This window comes from Amphiura filiformis, chromosome 3 (genome assembly GCF_039555335.1).
Source record: "Amphiura filiformis chromosome 3, Afil_fr2py, whole genome shotgun sequence".
NCBI lineage: Eukaryota > Metazoa > Echinodermata > Ophiuroidea > Amphilepidida > Amphiuridae > Amphiura > Amphiura filiformis.
Window position 1 is genome coordinate 49,416,694 of NC_092630.1, and position 19,078 is coordinate 49,435,771.

The 19,078-nt window shown below is 33.9% G+C and overlaps 1 protein-coding gene across 1 annotated transcript in view; it reads right to left on the reverse strand.

The window, feature by feature from the left end:
• Positions 1-16,226: 16,226 nt before the first annotated feature.
• LOC140148655 (ninjurin-1-like) overlaps positions 16,227-19,078 on the reverse strand; it is a 108,671-nt gene continuing 105,819 nt past the window's right edge. The window contains exon 3 of the mRNA XM_072170690.1: positions 16,227-17,230. Coding sequence (XP_072026791.1) covers positions 16,874-17,230 — 357 coding nt within the window. The 3' untranslated portion in view covers positions 16,227-16,873. The remainder of the gene's footprint in view (positions 17,231-19,078) is intronic.

The window sequence follows — 19,078 nt, forward strand, 5'->3', positions numbered from 1 at the left end:
CAGTTACATTAGATGTAATTATTACATCTTCTTTGGTTACATAGAACACATATATGTCTATTACAAGATAATGTGAGCATGAGTAGAGCCTTATACAAAACAAAATTCTAATTTTGAACACAGACATGTATAAAGAAAGCAGAATAAGCCAACTTTTTGTTACACCATTATGTACGTGTGACTTGAGCTGCATCAGTGTTATGTTCTCAACCTCAGATCCTCACATTTGCCTCCAGGAGTGCAAACCAATTTGGTGATTATACCTTGCAAGTGATTTTACTATAAATACTCAACCTGTGACCTCTTTTCCAATTTTATTTTACATTCTCCCCTGCATATAGAGCCCATGATGTATGTAGCATTATTGGGACAGATATGGGTGGCAGAACTTGATTACTTTTGGGGTTGAATATTTTTGAGGCAATGTGTTACTATCCAATAGCGAGGGAAGTAGAGTATCTCACAACATGAGGCTAGGGCCCTGCAAAATAATATTTATTTTTAAGATATTTCTTATAATTCTTGTACCTGCTACTAAAATGGTAGATTAGTAAAATATATTGTTTACCCTCAAGTGGCCAAATATTGACTGCCACAGGGGTCGAACATTTGTGGTGCCCTCTAAACCATGGTGCCCCGTAAATTGGTTGCTCCTCTGTATTATGCTTCTGGATGTGAGAATGTAAATCAAGATGTTTAACAGGAAGGCGACAAGATCCTAGCATCCTAGTTTAGTAATAGAATTTGACAGTCTTACCAAAGCCTTTGAGCTAAAAACCTCATTTCAGCCTGGGATTTCAGCACATATTGGACAGGTCGCAGACTATGTTGTTGTTCTTATAAACCTCAAGTCAATAAATATTGACTATAGTACAGTTGCATGTAATTAACAGGTAAAATGTTTAATAATTAAGAATTTATAGATTTTTACAGTGCCAGTGCTTTATATCATTGTGAGACAAAGGAGAAAGCATGACTGCAGATGTCTTTTGGTCTAGAATGTGTGGTACATGACCAGGGATGCGAGTAGCAGTTTTAGGAAGGGGAGACTAGGGTCACTTGTAATACAATTCCACCTGTGCATGCTTACTTCCATGCTATTACAAAGATGGTATGGTAACGTTCATAATGATACATCAGATTGTTAGATCTATATGAAGAGCACCATCTATCTATTGACTCATGGTGTTATACCAGGCACCTGTCCTGAGAGTTAATTACTCTATCTACTCTGAATGAGAGACTACCTATAGCTTGACCACTGATTTAATGAAGATGTTTTAATCTAATCATTCATCACTGTCATCTCTCATGTCCAATTTCATTTGCCTTGCTTGACTCTTGATGTGTAATGGGCATCTGCATTGATATTAAATGGTCATTATGAAATCGGATATTAACGTTTGCACACTATTTTTATGGTAGCTGAGAGTACACCAGACATATCAAATTGTCTTCTGAATATGAGGAATGTCCTTCTGATATCAAATAATTTTGAATTTAAAAAAAATTTGTGATATATACACATTTTATGACAAATTATTAAAATTTGATAATTTTAATTTTTTGATATCCTCGAAGTAAACTTTATAAATCTAATGATATGTACTTAAAGTGTATGTAGCTGGGATGAAAAGCCGACAATCAATTGAAAATTTGGACCTTTCATATTGAAGATATACATTTTTTCCCTAAAGAGACTTAAATTTTTTGGTGTTTTGGGGAAAAATCCATATCTAATTCTGATAATTGTGAAAAAAATAACAAATTGAGATTACAGAAACCATATATTATGACTTTAAGGGTGTTATTGTCTGGCTAAGTTGATGAATGTCGAGGGTATGTACTCTGTTAACAACAAAATCTTGATTCTTATCTTGCTCATCATTAGAATTTGTATCGAAATACATAATCTTTTTAACACATTTTTGGTAAATGGGCATCACATCAATCCAATCATCACAAAAGGAGTATCATTTTATAAACTTTTACATGTACTTTAAAATCAATTGTTATTATTAAAAGAAAATCATCAGTAAAACATCTTATATTTCTTTTAGATGATGTGTCCTGTACAAAGCAAAATTCAAGGCATTAGTTCCATCCTGTCATTTCATATTTACTAATCTGACAGGTTTGACCATCATAGTCAATTTTGATCTTTGAGTGATAGTGTAAAGGCTCATCAGAAGATGGCTATCTTTGTTTTTGACAAGATAAATCTACTGTATTATCACTTTTGTCATAACTAATGGATCTCTTAATATTGAATTTCCTGTATAGTGTGAGGTTGGCTAAAATGAAAAATACAAACAAACAAAAATCAGAAACTGAACTTGAACGAAGAGTTCATATCCATTTTTATCGATTTGAGATATAGGCAAATAAAACTCTTTGAATATAAAGAACATAATAAGAAACTTATGTGCTGTTTCTGATCATAGTTTCAAAAATATACATTTGAGTTTTTTTTAAAGTAGACAGATGTTGGTGTCTTTTATGCAAAAATTTAAAAATGGTGTACATTATGTCAAATTTGCACTTGGCACATTCTAATGAACCAAATCTCAACTGATAACAGCGCATAAAACACATGATATGCATGGATATTTCTCCCAATCAAACAATACATTTTGTTGCAGCCTATTTAGGACATGTTAGTAGAATAAAAAAATGTATGTTGAACTTGAGAAACATCAAGTGTCATTTTGTAACATTCAAGGCATACATTAATTTGCAACAAATATTGCTTGCCATGTTGTATCACTCCATCATATATTCCATCAACACAATAATGCACCAAACTTCATTAACATAATCAACCTTAAAATTTGCATCATTTGTTTTACTTCAGTGACATCAATATTTCACATATCCAAAACCTGGAATTTCATTTGACATCATTCCATGTGTTGGCAACCATTAGGTATTTTATGCGACTCCTTCCTATACCACCTACAGCATCAGAGGAGTTTTACACTGATCTCATCATCATCTTGTGTCTCATCCTAAGCTTACCCATGAATACAAAGTGCTTGGATCCAACAATCACATTACATGGTGATGATTGACTCTACATGATCTTGCATATTATATCAAATGTATTGGACTATTCCATTTAAAATACATCACCCCTATGGTAACCCCATTTGAAATTCACTTTCCATGTGTGGAAGATTAAGGCCATAGGGGTGTATGGGTTTTAAATAGAATACTGCAGACTGCATATGTAATGGAATTCTATATATATGTAGAAATTCAATTTTCATGCCCAATTTGAAATTCTTGGTTGTATGGTTTGAACAATATTCTGTTGTATGTTTGATTACATTACAAGTCTATATTGGTACATTGTTTTATATTATGGAAATACGCTTTTATCCTGTCTTCCTTTATACGTGCTCGGAATGTATTGGATGTGTTGGGTACGACCTTGGGTGTGTTGGGTAAGCATTATGACACAGTCTTTACATGCACAGTTAATTTTGCACAATCCTGAAACCTACAATCAACGAAATTAATAGTTGGCACACTCTGACAATGTTGGAATTCTTCATTGTCACTCTGAGAGTTCAGTGAAATTAGTATAACAATGTTTGATGAGAAGTTCAAACCTTACCCTTTCCTGTTCCCTCCCCCATTCCCTAACCAATGTTGGGGAGACTGGAGAGCCCAATGGGAAAAGTGCTTTCATCACTGGGGGAGGGGTGGCGATTTACATTTAGTATTTCATAGTGTGCCAACATTAATTTCCTTGATTGTAGGATTGATTGCAGATATCGGAACCACAGATGATATAGAGTGCACAACTTATAAGTTCCCCCCTACATACTTTTTACAATAAATCGAAAAATACTTGACGAAATGCAACCATGTAAAAAAGTATCGGTATCCTTATTTGTTTTACACATGTGGACCAAATTATAGCGTCACACATCATTGCGTTCAGTCACAATGGGTTATTATGTAAAAGAAAAGACCGTTTTTAACAGTGTTAAAAGTTGCAACTGAGTCCATAGGAGGCAACTCTCAAACAAAACAGTAGGCCAGGAATATTCATGTGTTTGTTAAAGAAAAACTCAATCTTTGGTTTTTAAAAGCAAAGCAGTTGTTTAAATCTTTTCTTTTTAAATGATAAATGGCTGAATTAGGCAGGATATGTACTGCAGTGAGAAAAGACCATGCATCGCCAGTTCATCACTTAAGAAAAGTCACATTTTAATAATGCCACGTTTGTCGGATTTCCTTCGCGGTCGAGCAATATGTTTGCTGGATAAAAATGGACCAGTGAAAGAAATTGCTTGTCGTATGGGAGTTGTGCCTAATGCAATTCGAAAATTGAAAACAAAATTTCAGGTGACAGGAGAAGTAAAAAATCAGCCGTGAGCACCTCGTTGACGTGTCACGTCTGTTCGTCAGAAGATATCAATGGTAAATCTGGCTGAAACCAGCAACGGATCCGGACTTTCGTAGACAGCATGCGCTGACGTTGTAATGCACCTGTTAACAGTGCAGGAGGACACATTTCCTACTGCACACCTTAGACATTAAGTTTTATTTCCATTACAAACCCATGAACAGGCCTGACATACTGTATTGTTTGAAATTTGACTCCTATGGACTCAGATGCAACTTTTAAAACTGCCTATTTTTTTTACATAATGAGCCATTGTGACCGAGCGCAATCATGTGTGACACTACAAATTGGTCCAGATTTGTAAAACAAATAAGGTTACTCATATCTTTTTACAATTTTACATTTCGTTAAATAATTTTCGATTCATTTCAAAAAGTATTAGGGGGAACTTATAAGTTGTGCACTCTATAGCTGATGATCCCCCCTTCTCTTTTTGAATAGCTCTGACACTTTTGAACATGGGATACATCCTATGTTGAAATTACAGTTGGATGTATTCTTTTACAATGAAGCCATGTTGCTTTATAATTGACTGCTGAAAGTCACATCAAATAAACTTTCATGCCCAATTTTTTATACTCCATAATTTAACCAGCAACTCAAAGGGCAAAGTGGGTGCATACTTTCAATGCAACTTTAGGTGTGTACTTTCAATGCACTATGCACAAAATTAAGAAATATAAGGGTGCAAAAATAACAAGCTGAATTTATGGGGGGAGGGGGAGGAGCTTAGAATACATAATATGAGAGTAAAATACCATAAAAGAAAAGTCAGACACACATTTGTATACATTTGTTCCTATTTAACTTTTAATTTCAAATCAAAATGAAGTGTACAAAATCAAACAAATAATAGACAAATTGTATGAAATTATAGGTTCATCTAAATGACTACTAAGGAAGTTTCAGTATTCATTACCTATCATGAATATATAAGAGTTGCTATTTTCAAGAAAAAATATGATCTGATGGGAATAAAACTAGCTACTCATTTTGGTATCAATTTCATCGCATCTCAAGTAGGAAGCAAATACTTGCAACATGCTACAGAATATCTATGCTCATAATCGGTTTACTCTAACATACTGAAGTATCATATTACCAATCTGCAGCACTATGCAATGTAGTTACTCCTAACTTAAAACAATATTGTAACATTTGCTGAGGAGGATGCCCTATATTTTAATTTTCAAAAGTCTTATTTTTATTACATAGTTATAATGTACTTTAAAATAAACTAACATACCCTGCAAGAATCAAGGCATGATCAAGGCTTTAGGTGCTGTATTTATGACAAAATTGGAGATTTTAATAAAATGACTGAGCAAGTCATTTAATCCCTATGATCTAAATGTTAGTTAAACATAATGCGATGTTCATAACACTGTCAGTACATGGCGTATGGGATGACCTCGGTCACAATTGACAGAGTGACACGTTTTGGTGACATAAGTGCTTACCCCACTAGGGGTGTTGAATTGTATCGAGAAGAAGAAGAATGAAATAGCAATTTTCTTTGTTTTACCCAAGGGTTTTCAGCTAAGGGGACAGAATGATAGTGAAAACTAACATTTTATGCAAAAAAGATCTACTTTGATAGAAATGTTACAATATCGCTTTGAAGACAGAGATAGTGTTGTTACATGATGTCACCATCTTTCAATAATTCAAGTTGTACCATGGATGATTTAAAGGAAGATACAGGTAATTCTAGGAAGTGTAAATTATAACATAACTGGCATTTGTATTTTTGCAATTGTCTACCAATGTCTTACACACCTGTTGAAATATTACAGTTCTTAAATTTAATACAATTAGCCATTATTTATCTGTGCTTTACAAAATTAGAATATTATATAGTTGAGGTACTTTTTTTCTACTTTTTTGGTGGGAACCAGACCGAGTTACTTCAACCCCTGATGTAAACTGTACGCACCATACTGTCCACATACAATTTAGGTCATGGGATCATGACCTGGGGTCAGGGATCAAGTTTTCATATTCTGATGGTAACCATGGTAATAGCATTGTGACCTCCACATCCACCATACCATTTACATCTTTGACCATTTACATAGTTTTCCCTTTTTTACATCTGTATAAACTATACTGTTTTCATTCATTTTTTTGTTTCCAGTACATTTCATGCTTACACTATCACTGTACAATACTCTACCCATCAGAACCAGTCTTCTAATCCACAATATTTTTATACAAACATTGATATAAAAAACAAAAACAGTTGGCACAAACATTGATGTATACATATAAAAATGTTATATTCACAAAATTGCACATTTAGTATGTTACTGAGCAGCAGGTTTGAAGCAAGCCACAAAGCTCAGCTGGTTTTAGGCCGAGACGGAATATATTCGTCTCGGGTTATAGGCATCGGGGCTGGTTTTATCTAAAAAATTGCACTCTGGGATTTAATTTAATCACATTTTGCCACAATGAGCTCCAATGCTGACTTCAAAATGTTGAGTAACCCAACTACAGTGTAGAATTTACAGTTTTAGAAGGATTTCAAGTAATGTCTTCAAATTGATTTGTAAGGAGAGGCTCTGAAATTGAATTCCACAATTGAAACCATTGGGATTACATCACAGGAATTCAACATGGCACAGTCAGCGATGAAGCTGTGATAACCAGATTTAAGAAATAAATGCACAAGTGATGCATGTCAAATCAACCTGGTAATGAAGCCGAGATACTCCAATGATCTGAATTCTACAGAAGAAAGCACAAGTTGATGTCAAACTTCTATAGGTTTTTAGTTCACAGAACCATTTTATTTGTTACATAGTCTTTACTATAGTGAAGTTATTTAGCAGTTTATAACATTTATAGAGATGAAAACAAATTTTAATTTTAAAACAAAATTGTAAATTTTAATTTTCAAATCTATCAATGTGAATTATGCCAGAAATTCATTTCAGGATAATATATTTAAATAAATATAGATGTAAATTACATTATAAAGAAGATAAGAGGAGGCTTAAAAATTCAGGTATTGATAGATTGGCATATAATTAATAAACAGCGAGTGACCAATTTTATATAAATCCAACACTCTGTAATTTAAAACTTTATACTTTTTTTCATATTATTTTAAGATGTCAATTTGTTTGTCTGTATAACAATATTAAACTTCCAGTGGCAGTTTTGAGAGGGGGGAAGGGGAGCAATGAGACAAGGCAACTTACAGGGGGCAAAATTTAACGAAAATGGCCGAAACTGGGCTAAAAACTACAAAAAAAGGCCTAAAAATCTTAAATATCAGGGTACTTTGCATTCCACTGCAAAAGGGCAATAGTTCTCACAGCTATGCCACTGCAAACTTCACTCCATCATGGAGTGCCCACCAATTAAGGAAGTTTGTTTTCTTTGAATGAATTTTACTTTATTTACCATCTTTTTTTATTTCATTGTAATTTCATTCTGTTACCAAATTAGGTATTTGACGTAAAATTTGATGATGATGCAACTTTGGAACCCGGGTTTGGGACTGACAAAATGAAAATCAATTTAGAAACACTACTGTGTTTTGAGGTTGCCTGTGATAAGCTTGATTAGTAACTGAACACTTATCACCTCTCAATCCCAAGTGTGCAAAACTCAAAAACCTGGATTTAACATTAAATCACATAAAACATGATAAAAATAGCACATTAGTGGCACATATATGCATATTTATAACAGACGGAATTCAGGAGAGAGCTGATTCCAGGTATTAAGGAAGTCATGTTCTTAAACACTTGCCCCGTAACCATGGTAATGCTATCCATCATTATCCTTCTTTGAAATCTTACAACAATGTGCAATGTCATCTGCAAGTCAATATTTCACACTGTGATGCAGTTCTTCAAATAGGGTTGAAATACTTTTGGGAAATACTGCATTACAACTTGACAAACTTGTCTTCAACTTGGATCTGACATATTGACGCCCACATTGATATCGCTCTATTACAATACTGTAACTTAAGAAAGCTTTAGTTTGAGTACTGCTTGATATATTTGACATCTTTGGCAGACTATTGTGTGGTACTGTAAAAGGAAATTTTGCACGATTAATTTTTAGCACTTTGCTAATTTTGAGCTGTTTGCTGTTTCACTTGATTTTAAATATGTAATTATGTGCTTTCTTACAATTTACATACCCGAAAGGGATGTACTTAAGCATTATTATTTCGCTTAAGCTGCTTGGAACATAAAAAAGTGTCAAATAAAAGTAGCAGAAACAATTCCACTTTTATAGTAACATATGTCAGTAAAGTATATTTTTCAATTCTTCCGTGTCGCTGTATGTGCTGGTGATTATTGATCGTGTAGATGACGAGAGGTCAACGTGCCAATGACCAATGGGTCAAAGGTCTTGTTGTCATGACCGCAGCGTCGACAGCGTAATGATTCACGCTCGATGCATAGCACACCACTGAAGAATTTACTTTACTTTAGGACATTCATATATACAGTCTCAAAAAAAATTGTGCAAGTGAAAAGCGCCCTCTTTGGCAATTGGTAAATAACGTTGTGACATGATGCTTACATCAACGTCAAACAGCGTTTGAGAGCTAAGACTGTGCCCTTGACGTTGATGTAAGTATTATGTCACAACCATATTCTCTAATTGCCACAGAGGGCGCTTTTTACTTGCACAATTTTTTTTTAGACAGGCTGTAAATAGCACACAAGTTAGTAAGTATTCTTATGCAGAGAATTGGGGTTGCTGTCAATTTCCAAACTTGATTATTTTTTACTTAAAATTCAAAATGGGATTTAGACAACTTTTTTTACTGAAGCATATAGGTTGGTCAAAATTATACTTCTGAAACCATAGACATTTGACAAACATGTCACTGTTTAATTTCATAATCTTTATAAGAACATCAGAACATTTCAATTAAATATCAAGTTTTGAATTCATAATTAAAAATGAAAAAATGACCCAAACTTACCAATATCATAATATATTATACATAAATATTAAAGTTATAATATACAACTAATTAAAACTAAATACATAACATTAAAAGCATAATACAAAGCAAAATTAGTTTGAATTTCATTCAGTTTTATACAACACATAACACAGAAATCTACAATGATAATTTAAACATAGGTAGGATAGGAAATCCAGATTCAAAAGACTGAACTATGGTTATCAATGGAAGGAGAGAGTGCTTTTTAAAAGCTACTAAATTAACTTAAGATTACATTTCAGAATACAATTTGGTTGAATTGTAAATTTATGTACAGAAACAGAATCATTAATAGGCTATTCCAGTTGAATTCCATACACTCTGTATGGACGACATAACCGTAATCTCCCACACTAGGGGTGAAGATTTTAAATGGAGTCACCATTCAGGTAACCCCATTTGAAATTCACACTCCCTATGTAGAAGATTAAGGCCATGTTTTCAATAGGGGGTGTATGGATTTTAAGTGGAATAGCCATAGAATACTGGTATGTAAGCTTAAGCACTCAACATGAATTTGTCATGAGATGAAATAAGGGTTCTCACCTGAGCTTTATTGTGGACTATTATATAAATTAAGGAAATTAAGGAATTGCCTGATTTGGGGGTATATCAGAGGAGACGCAGCAGAATGAATCAACATTTTGAATATAAGAAGATCCCATCTGCAATAGCTGCCTGGTGTCATCTTTGTGGATTTGTACAATAGAAGAATGTAGAAATTGTCAAATGTCTATAGGGCAGCTATTGCAGATACGGGTTTCTTGCACATAAATTTCTCAAGAGCATGATTAGACTTGCTAATGATGTGAGAGTATTCAGGTTGTACATTTTAAAGTCACATTTGTGTAATGGAAAAGGAGCATTTACTTTAAAACACTGTTCCTGCAATGAATTATATGAAACAGTATTGGTATCTGCCTACCTGTATCTACATCACTACCCATTATAGAATAAAGCTGACAAACAGCCTTGTTTGTGTACGATATGTTGATTCTAGGCTTATGTATGAAAGCAATTTCCATATTCCCAATGGCGTTTCCTTTCTTATCAGAGTAACACCTTTACATGTATACTTTGTTCAGTATAAAATGATAGCAGAACAAAATATTTAAACAAAACAGCAAACTACAAGTCTCAGCACAATCCTCAATAAGAGCCAGGTCTTGTGAAACATCTCTGCTTGTTCAGCCAATGAAATGCCTAATATTTCATGACCTGATTCAATTAGCCAATCAGGAGTCCATTTTGTATATTTGCTCCCAAAGTGCTGCAAATATGGACTGTTGCAGGGCATGTAGTCTTTTTTGTAATCTACTGATAATATATATGACCAGGATAGTGAGATTTTTTTATCTACTGAAGATAGCACAACCAAGTTTAGTGAGATGTGCTATCTACTGAAGATAGCAAAACCAGGATTAGTGAGATGGGTTATCTATTGAAGATAGTACAACCAGGTTTAGTGAGATGGGCTATCTACTGAAGATAGCACAACCAAGTTTAGTGAGATGGGCATGTAGTCTTGGCAGATTTGTGCTATTATGTTTTTTTAAAGTTGCTCAAGATAGATTTCTTGAATGTATGTAGTTATATCACAATAAGTATGTTTTGCCAATTTTGTACTGATCAAAGTATAGCATCATAACAGCATACCTGTAAGCTAAAGATGCACATTTGACATTGCAATCCCATAACTACCTGCTAATTTTGTACTGTAAAAGTGGATATTTTTGTGCGATTAATTTTTCACACTTTGCCAATTTTTAACTGTTTCCTTGTTTTTAAAATCACAATTTTAAGTTTCCTTAACATTGACCTATACACAACAGGAATATATTTGCATGTTGTTATTTTCGCGGTAGAAACTTGTGACGCGAAAAGTGCAAAAATAAGTGTAACGCAAAAATGTCCATTTTTACAGTAGTCTACTTCAGGGCTTGTATTCTTAAAGCTTAGAAATCAATACTACAGCATTATCCTGATAACTGTCTTCACTTGGGTAATGTTAAAGTTCACAGGCTCAATTGCAATAAACTTATAAGATGAACTTTAAGACTCCTTGTTTTGTCAGGACAGTGTCAGAGGAGATGGGGATGCATGTTTGGAATCTTATTTTGTGTTGAATCAGTACAGAGCTCTCCCTCAGTACGGCAATTTGATCTATTTGCTATGATAGAATAACATTAACATTGCATTTTTTGTTAAGCATTAAAGCATCAAGCATTCATTAAAGCATTTCACAAATCCATACACTTTTGATAACTTGTAAAATAAACTGCTCATGAAAGTAACTTGTGATAAAGTAGGTAAAACATCATCTGTTTATTTGAGGAACCATTTTATATGAATCTTAGTTTGAGTTAAATAAATAATGCAGTGTGTCAATGCTTTAAGTAAGACCTCTTTTGCCAGCCATGAAGACTGTCCCTCAATCATTGTGTTAGTGAATTCATGTCATTAGCAAAGGCTGCCTTGTGCCGTTTATTTCAAATTTCATTTTACAAAGAATGTCAAAACTTTTCAAGTGTTAAGGAGATGTGATAGTGATTCTTGAATTGACTCCTTAATTTAATTAAATTAATCACCTGAAACCTATTTATCTTTAAATGTTTATAACTAGGGATATCTTATGAAGGAAATAAGCACCAGTATTGGATGTAAATAGTTTTGATTGGCAGACATTGTGGGGAAGATGAGATCAAAAGTAGAAATGGAATTAAAGTTTAGTGAGATGGGTTATCTACTGAAGATAACACAACCAAATTTAGTGAGATGGGCCATCTACTGAAGATAGCACAACCAAGTTTAGTGTATTATAAACATGATAGCAGGCAGCTATTGCACAGATAATGGTCTTACACTTGTCCACAATCCTAATCAATGGGCTCTTAAATTTCACGCTACATAGAGGTGATTACAAGGCAACCTATGCTTGTACAACCTGAGATGATATCTATAATTCATGGGTATGAGACCGTGAGGGATATCCGGTTTGCAAAGGATGGCCAGTCACTTAAGGGATTGTATCTTTCAAGTTAAAATTTTCCTTGAATGTGCAATTGGTAAGGGATAAAGAAACGCTTTATGTGGTGTAAATTACAACAAAGTTGGATTTATTAGGATTTTTATTTGTAAGTATCACTTAATGTTGAATCATTTTCTGTTTCTGTACATTCCCTTTGACATGTCATTACATTTACAACAAAAAATGACATACATATGAACCATTTTCAAGACACTTGTTCTATGTCTTCAATTATACATCAAAATGAAATCTGTACAAAACTGCAATTGAATACATTTTATTTGGTCCATAATTGCATTAGCCATAGACTCAGAATGTTCATACTTTATTCATAGGCTAGCGGCTAAGCTATCATGAAAAAACAAATTCTCTTATAGTTTGTTCCGCTTATAATTGGCAAAAATATAACATTGTGTATTGATATCGAATGGCATGCCTGCAAATAGCCACAGCACTTGCATGTTGCGTGACTGGCGTGCGCAGTAACAAAAACCAAATAATTTTTGCCAATTAGCCAAACAAAGCTATCAAATAATTTTTGCCAATTAGCCGAACAAACTATAGCTTTCAATAGAACCCATAGCTGACAAAAATACCAACATAGAGCTCTTTTTAAGTTTAAAATTAAAATTTCAAACTTAGAAAGTAAGAAACAGCTGCTTCTTGTCATACAATACCAGAAGCTTCCATATGTTAACCTCAATCCCAAATACATGATTCACCAAACTGTAAACATTTGAACTGGCCCTAATCATTTTTATTATAAAATCTCATTCAAAACTGGTAAGGTCAACTGTGTTATGTACACTTAGTGATTGAGGTTTTTTTTAAGATGAGGTTTTATCAGCCCATCAGTGTTAACATGAAAACAATTTTCTGCTTAGATTAGTACAACCTAACCAAACTACATTCTATGTACATTTTGTTCATAATTTACAGACCTCGCTTTGATCTATTTGGCAGTGTTTGATAACACATTCCTTACACATACAATTTACCTATTTCATCTGTTGTGAGACTCTTACATTATAATCGCCCAATTTCTATCACATTCAGCCTGAGACACATCAATAACCTTATCTTTAATCCAGCACACAATCTCCTGTGTTTTACTTTGTTAATTAATTATAGCAGCATTAATATTAACTGAAAGCACATACACCTGTCTGTCAACTTAACTATCAATCAAGTACAATAATACCAGTATACTTTCATTACATCATTTTTTGTGTGAATTCTGTCAAATAGCACATCCAAATTTAGTGATTTTTTGTGTGTAATCTACTGATGTATATACAACCAGGATAGTGAGATATTTTATCTATTGAAGATAGTATAATCACATTCAATAATGTTATGTCTACTGATAATAGCCTAAAGATATAGCATAACCAAGTTTACTGAGATGGGCTATCTACTGAAGATAGCACATCTGTGCTATCTACTGAAGATAGCACATCTGTGCTATCTACTGAAGATAGCACAACCAAGTTTAGTGAGATGTGCTATCTATTGAAGATAGCACAACCAAGTTTAGTGAGATGGGCTATCTACGGAAGATAGCACAACCCTGACCCCCCACTGGCTACACCACTGAGCAGGATCAAGTTGTGCTATCTAGTGAAGATAGCAGAATCATGTTTATTGAGATGTGCTATCTACTGAAGATAGCATATCTATGTTTAGTTAGGTTTAGCTAGATCTGTTTATGCTGTCTTCAGTAGATATCAGAACCATATCCTTAGTATCATGCATTATGTATTGAAGATAGTACCACCACATATGAATTAAATGCATTACATATGATTGATGTCACACAACATTGTGAAGAATTATCCAATCTACTGGAGAAAGCATGACTGCAATGCTACTAACATGTAGTATCTATCATTGTTTAATGCAAATAGCACAACTGGTTATTTTATTTATTTAATGACGTGTATATAAATGACAGGTTTACTTATTGTTGATCTACAGAAGATAGCATATCTAAGACTTTCATGTGCTGTCTACTGAAGATAGCACCACCTATATGTTATCCATCAATACCCATAAATGATAAACAAAAGTAGTGTAAATACAATAAAATGTATAGTTTACCCTGTTTCAAAGTCCTAATAAATAGTACAATCACTGTACTTTTCTTCTTCCATTAATATTCTTCTTCATTAATTTTGTAAGAATGATCGTAAGAATAATAAATGTAATAATTATGAAAGAGCATGATTGTATTCCTGTGTTAATACAACAATATTGAATCTACCCCAATCTGATCCAACCAGTCGTATGTCAAAAATTTGGAATTTAAGTAATTACTTTAAAAATGTGACTAACTGCAGTCTATCCAGATGTAAATTATCATGATTATGGTGATTTCAGTGGTCTTATTTTTGTTTCTGTAATGTTTTTGATACTTTATCACTGGTGACATTAAACTGGTGACATTAAACAGATTGAATCAGGTTGGGTCATAGTTTTTCTTCACATAGATGGTGCAGGTCGATAGTGAAAGTATCGAGAGATAAGCTTGAGAGAAAAACAACATGTTTTCAATAATTTATAAATAAGTTAGAAGTACTTGATATAGTAGTATATATATTTCAGGCAAGAAAACTGGTCCTTATGTGAAAGATTATGTCAGTAATGTTTGATAAATCCAGCCATACTGAGTTGTATCAAATGGTAATTCCATTATATTGAAATTTGCCAGTGGATATTTTACAAACATTTCAACCATAACCCTACTAACTGGAATGTTTACAATATTTGGTCATTTTAACAAAAGTCCTATAAAACAATTAGTACCCCCCCTGGTACTTACTACATGATCATCCATTTATAATTCCCATTCAAAATCAGCCTCTTATCTTTAAAGTCACAATACACCTATATTAATGTTACAAAGTATTTACTGTAATTTGACCTTGAACTTATCAATCAGTGTACCTATTCTCTAAAAACTGCTAAATTCACATTGGGCAGTGGAGTATAGCACAGCGCTTCAGATATATCTCTGAAAGCACATGAACAATGATATAAAGTGGAATCTACAAAGAAGAGTTACTTCTTCTGATGTTGTAAGTTGATGAATTGGTTGTCAAATCAATTTAAGAAAAGTTGAAATGAAATGATAGTGATGTTTTTAGCTCTTGTAGCATCTTGAGCTGCTCTACTTTCCTGCAAGATTGTTGCAGGCTTCATTAAGAGTAGAAACACTGATAGCATAGATGCTACTAGTACTACTCATATAAAATGTTTTCCAAAAACCTGCATTTCTGATTTTGTTTTTGTATTTTGTGAATTTTTTTACCATGCATAGTATTTTACTGTTGTACATGCTGTTGAGGAGAGATTATAGCATCACTGATAACAATGCTTCTTATTTCCTTAGATTCACTTGACAAACCAATTTTAGCACACATTTCTGCAAGTACTGTATGTAATAACACCCAGATGATCACGTCATCTAGATATTCTATGGAATAGCAGATATAAATATATAGCGATACAAAAATGCAGTTCACAGTACCTATGAATACCAATAGCGCTGAACAAAATGCTTATTGCAAAGCTTTTTTACACACTGCATTGAATTCACACAGATTTTGTTAAGTTTTGAATACTTGTAACTTTTGAATACTTAATAGTTTGAATACTTGACTTGGGGCAACTCAATACTGGTTAAGAAAGTCACAAAAGCTTGGTTTTACTTATGGTACGCCTCCAACGAGCTGTGCTTTATTCTGCGAGTATGCACCGTTCTCAAAATAATCGGGTTAAGGGTGCATAACGGGGCGGCGTACCAAATTCTTAAGTTGCACCATCACAAATTTACAGATTGAAAAAACAAATCCTGTGCTTAACTTTTTTAGGTTGTAACAATGCAAGGTGTAATAAATGTGACTACTTATTTAATATTTTGTTCACCAATAATACTGAGTAAAGAAATATATTATCTCTGGATTATATTTAATCTCTTGTTCATTTCATGGACAGATACAGAAGGAGGTACTTGACTAACACATGGCTGACTAGCACAGCGCTTTCATCATTGCTTGCTTAAGATGTCTTTGGTAAAACTTGAAACACTACCGCTGTATATATCTCAAGACTTGCTGAGTAGAAACAAACGACAAACACACAGCCCCTAGATAGTTCACGAATGTAGAAAATAGTAGGCCTCTGTTGCTCGTGAGGATGGTCCCTTCAGGCACAGCTAGTGTATCGTAGGAAGTCATCGTGTGGCAAGTTGTGTCGTGATGTCAAAAGCTGGTATAATATAAGCAATGGTTGCATGGCAACCAATACAATGACGAGGGTCACATTGCAGTTCTACCCTTTGACCTGAGGTCAGATGGTTAATAAGGTATAAAAATGCAAAGGTGATATGCAATCATGACCCAAATTTGTTCATTGATTGACCTTTAATCGAGAATATCAAAGGTCAAAGGCTAAGAGTTGCTTCCAGCCCAAATGCTGCGATGAAGACATTAACGATAACAATTGAAAAGACTAGGGCTGTTGCCGCATTGTTCAGTTTATCCACCCTTCTTTGTCTGTATGGATCGTTAAAGTTATCTCGCCCAATAAGTAACAAAACCACTCCGGTGATTAGTTCTAGAGTTATTGCAATAACCAGCATGGATGTAACAAACCTATAGAATTGGTAGTTTTTGCCTTGAATGATGATAGACCTGAGTTGTGAGGCATTAGCCATTAGAAGTGATACATTGAGTAAGACCTCTGCTACTGTCTTTTTTGTGGCATAGATGTTGAAGTCTATAGGCGGAGGTGGTGGGTTCTGTAATCAAAAGAAAAAGAAAAGACAAATGCATTGTTAGTTATGTATGTATTATAGTAACCTAAACATTTTCAAACCTCCATATAGATGCAATGTTCTACACATATAACCAGCAGTAATCCATTGGGCTATTCCGGTTGAAACCCATACACCCTGTATGTAAAACATGATCTTAATCTCCCTCACAGGAGATGTAGATTTCAAATGGAATCACCCATGCAGGTAATCCCATTTGAAGTTCACACTCCCTGTGCAAAAGCTCACATCTTCCATAGGAGGTATGGATATAACCAGCTGAGTAACCCATTGGGCTATTCCAGTTGAAACCCATACACCCTGTATGTAAGACATGATCTTAATCTCCCTCACAGGAGGTGTAGATTTCAAATGGAATCACCCATTCAGGTAACCCCATTTGAAATTCACACTCCCTGTGTAAAAGGCCACATCTTCCATAGGAGGTATGGTTTTAAAACTGCAATAACTCATTCCTCTTTTACCTTCAAAGAAACAGGACACATTGTGTGTGTTTTTCCTTAAAAAGAGCACTCTAATAAAGGCAGTCAAGTTAATGTTTGTATATACTTCTGGCTTGGTGTTGATGTAAAATGGCAACCAACACACTATTCCCCTATTGCATTTAGCAAAGGTAATCCTATCAATATCTAAATTAACAAACAGGTCTAGTATAGCCACTCTACTGTCTAGACTTTTCCCATGTTGCGACATCACTCCCCCACCGACAACATAAATAAGCATATAGTATGCCTATTATACACCAAACATGGTTAAATGTTATTATGTAAAGGTTAAGTAACTTGTTATTCCACTTAGTTAGATGGAATTGTCTGGATCTATAATGTTGTGTTAATGTCAACATACAAATAGAATAATAAACTGTATACTGTTTGTACTACCGGTATCATCAAAAATATATTTTGAACAAATGTGTAATTTCAAAGTTTAATTTGTATAATTTAAATTATTTGTAAGTTAATAAATCTAAAATGATCTTTGATCGGTATTCCTGACAGATTATCATCAAATATGCCGTCTTTATTAAGCATGAATTATAAATGATATAAAAATGATGTGGTTTGTGGTAGGAGACAACCAGTTAACCGCACTAAGCCTGGACGGGTCTTATAAAAGGTGAGAGTGAGAAAACTGGCTAGCGATGCATGGCCAGTTCAAATGACATATTAAGGTTATTAATTATTTTAAACTGTTGTGATTTGGTAGTTCACAGCATCTTACGAATGGTAGTGAGCTTTGGCAAAAACTGCATTGCTCAATTCATAGCGAAAGCGTGTAGAAGAATTAAAATATCACAGATATACTTTTATAGGTGCTGCTGTTCTTGAGTTACGTTGTAAAGAGGGCTGAAACAACAACACTTTGGTAAAATGTACATAACTAATTAACAACAATATATTAAGCAAGTTTACAAAGTATACGATTTGTAGAATGAACTTTTGCAAAACATCAAGGTGTTAATTTTCAATAATATATTGATCTAGACAATGAAAATCGATTTTTAGGTTGCTTTGACCAACAATACCTCGTCTACCTTAAAGGTATATACAGTCCACAACATAGACTGAACAAATAACTACATGGTTTCTATGTTTTACGTAAATGTCATAAAAGCAAGGTCTCTTTATATATGATGATGAGGATGACATTTTAAAATGGTATTCAAGTCAACAGATATTGACTTGATAAACAGAGGCCACAAATGAATATAGACGCAAAGCTTTCTTACAAAAATAAGTTTTTGTCATGAAGCTAGAATACCCTTGGCGAGGCAAAACACTATGGCCTCACTATGCATTGGAAATGAAGATG